The sequence below is a fragment of the Gymnoscopelus braueri genome (assembly GCF_963280865.1).
Source record: "Gymnoscopelus braueri genome assembly, chromosome: 12".
NCBI lineage: Eukaryota > Metazoa > Chordata > Actinopteri > Myctophiformes > Myctophidae > Gymnoscopelus > Gymnoscopelus braueri.
The window spans coordinates 11,347,764-11,350,263 of NC_137614.1; the positions used below are offsets into that span (position 1 = coordinate 11,347,764).

Genomic DNA, 2,500 nt, shown 5'->3' on the forward strand with positions numbered 1-2,500 from the left:
ATGGATGGATGTATTTTGTTGTATTGTTTGTGCATTGCATGCCTTGTTCATTTGTGCTAAGGACCCCCTTCTAATAAAGGTATTATATTTAGGGTGTATAATACAGTATATAGGCTGGCATATGGTGTAGAATACAGTCTATAGAATGGCATATGGTGTAGAATACAGTCTATAGAATGGCATATGGTTTTAGAATACAGTATATAGGCTGGCATATGGTGTATAATACAGTATATAGGCTGGCATAGGGTGTATAATACAGTATATAGGCTGGTTTAGGGTGTATAATACAGTATATAGGCTGGCATAGGGTGTATAATACAGTATATAGGCTGGCATAGGGTGTATAATACAGTATATAGGCTGGCATAGGGTGTATAATACAGTATATAGGCTGGCATAGGGTGTAACATGCAGTCTCCATGCCCGCAGACACGCTGCGTGAGTGAATGTGAACACTAGTTTTCCACAGCCGTGTGTGTGTGTGTGTGTGTGTGTGTGTGTGTGTGTGTGTGTGTGTGTGTGTGTGTGTGTGTGTGTGTGTGTGTGTGTGTGTGTGTGTGTGTGTGTGTGTGTGTGTGTGTGTGTGTGTGTGTGTGTGTGTGTGTGAATCTCACTGCTCACAGCTGTGTCACACGCACACACACCGTTGACTGGAAAAAAAACTCACAAAGCTGGTTTAGCTCATAGGGATGGAAAAGTGGCGTAAGTGAATGATAACAGTGTGACTGTATGCTGCAAAATGCTTAGTGTTAATTTATCTCTGAGTTACAAATGGATAAATTAAGACTTTTAGAGTGTGTGTGTGTGTGTGAGAGAGTGTTCGTCTGTCTCTGTGGTCTGTCCATTGTCTGTATCCTGGTTTTTATCAGTGCTACAGACAGACCTCGTAGGTGTTCAGAGCTGATAAGTTCCCATCGCCTCCTCATATGGTCATGTCCGTCCCGGGCCGGCCACTGTAGAGGATTATGTCTCTGGTTACTCACAGATGACTCAGTTCCTCTGCCTTTCGTCTGTCTCTCTCTCTCTCTCTCTCTAGGTACGGTCAAGTCCGACATGAAGCCGGTGGATAAGTCTCGGCTGGCGGTGAAGACCTCAGGACTGCAGCGGTCGTGCTCCGACGCCGGTAAGGACCATCGGAACGGCGCCGGCGAGCCGCGCAAGCCTCCGTCCGGCCTGGTCCGGCCCTCGACCGGCGGAAACTTTGGCTTCAAGAAGCCCACCGCCGTCGTCAACACCGCTGGCACAAATAACACCACGAGCACCGTGACGAGCACCGGCGGCAGCTCCATACCCGGCGGCTCCGCGACCGTGGGCAAAATCCCCAAATCGTCCGGCATCCCCATTAAACCGGCGGGAGGAGGAGGAGGAGTAGGAGGAGGAGTAGGAGGAGGAGGACGGAAAACCAGCCTGGATGTTTCAAACGGCGACCACAGTAGTTTCATGTCAGCCAACGCCAGGAACTCTCTCCAGTATCGCTCTCTGCCTCGCCCGGCCAAGACCAGCACCTTGACCCTGACCCGGCCGAGCTCGGCTCGCCCCGTCAGCACCACCGCGGACACCGGCGGCTCTGGGCTGACGAAACCGGCCTCCGCCGCTCCCCAGGGCTCCAGGCTCAAAGAGCCCACCCACTCGGGGATCGGTACCCCCGGGTCGGGGCTGGGTAAAGCAGGGGGCCGCGGTGGGATCTCCAGCCCCGGGCCCGTCAACCAGACAGACAGGGAGAAGGAGAAGGAGAGAGCCAAGGCAAAAGCGGTGGCGTCCGATTCGGATTGTTGTGGGGGAGGAGGGGGTTCCCTTAAGGCCAGTCCTGCCCAGACCCCTTCGGAGAACGGAGGTAAACTGCACGGGCTGAGACCCCCCAGCAGTGGGAAAGGCACAGATCTGCCCTCACCTACTAACACACACAGGTATATGGAGTGTTTGCATGAACTGTCGTTCAAGTTAATTTCAAATCACATTATGGAATTATGTTTAGAATTGACCCCCCCTTGCCTCCCCATTGTCTCCACTTTCTAGGTTATCTGGTATGCGCAGCCTGGGCAAGCCTCCGTCTATGGTCCACCTCGACAAGCTCAGTTCCAGCAGCCTGGAAGTGGGAATGGGTGTCCAGGACCCCCTTCCTCCGAAGATCCCTCCTTACTCAAAGCTTCAGGACCTGGTCAGCTCAGCGGGGAGCTCCCCAAGTCCGATGAGTCTGATGACCCCCAGCCCGGCCCCCATGCTCAACGTCAACTCTTCGGCGTGCTTCTCGTCCTCGGGGATAGGCCTGGGGCCGCGGCAGGTCTCCGCCCTGGGGATGGTGGGGGGCACAGGGAGCGGAGGAGGGAACGCCTCTCCCCATCTCTATCCCCGTCTCTCTGGGCTGCATCGCAGCATGGAGTCCCTGCCCCTCCAGATGAGCCTGGCTCCGGAGCAGCGCCAGGTCATGGAAGACAGGGATAGCCGGACGCGAGGCTACCCGGGTACAGAGCCCCGAGACAGGGATGTGCGTGAAGAC

The 2,500-nt window shown here is 54.6% G+C and overlaps 1 protein-coding gene across 8 annotated transcripts in view; it reads left to right on the forward strand.

The window, feature by feature from the left end:
• Positions 1–2,500, forward strand: part of nav1a (neuron navigator 1a) — a 154,944-nt gene that overhangs the window by 127,245 nt on the left and 25,199 nt on the right. For all 8 annotated transcript variants that reach the window (XM_080444380.1, XM_080444383.1, XM_080444385.1 and 5 more), the window contains 2 exons: positions 1,040–1,910; positions 2,020–2,500. The exon at positions 2,020–2,500 is cut by the window's right edge and continues 59 nt beyond it. In XM_080444380.1, the coding sequence (XP_080300506.1) occupies positions 1,040–1,910; positions 2,020–2,500 (1,352 nt within the window). The remainder of the gene's footprint in view (positions 1–1,039; positions 1,911–2,019) is intronic.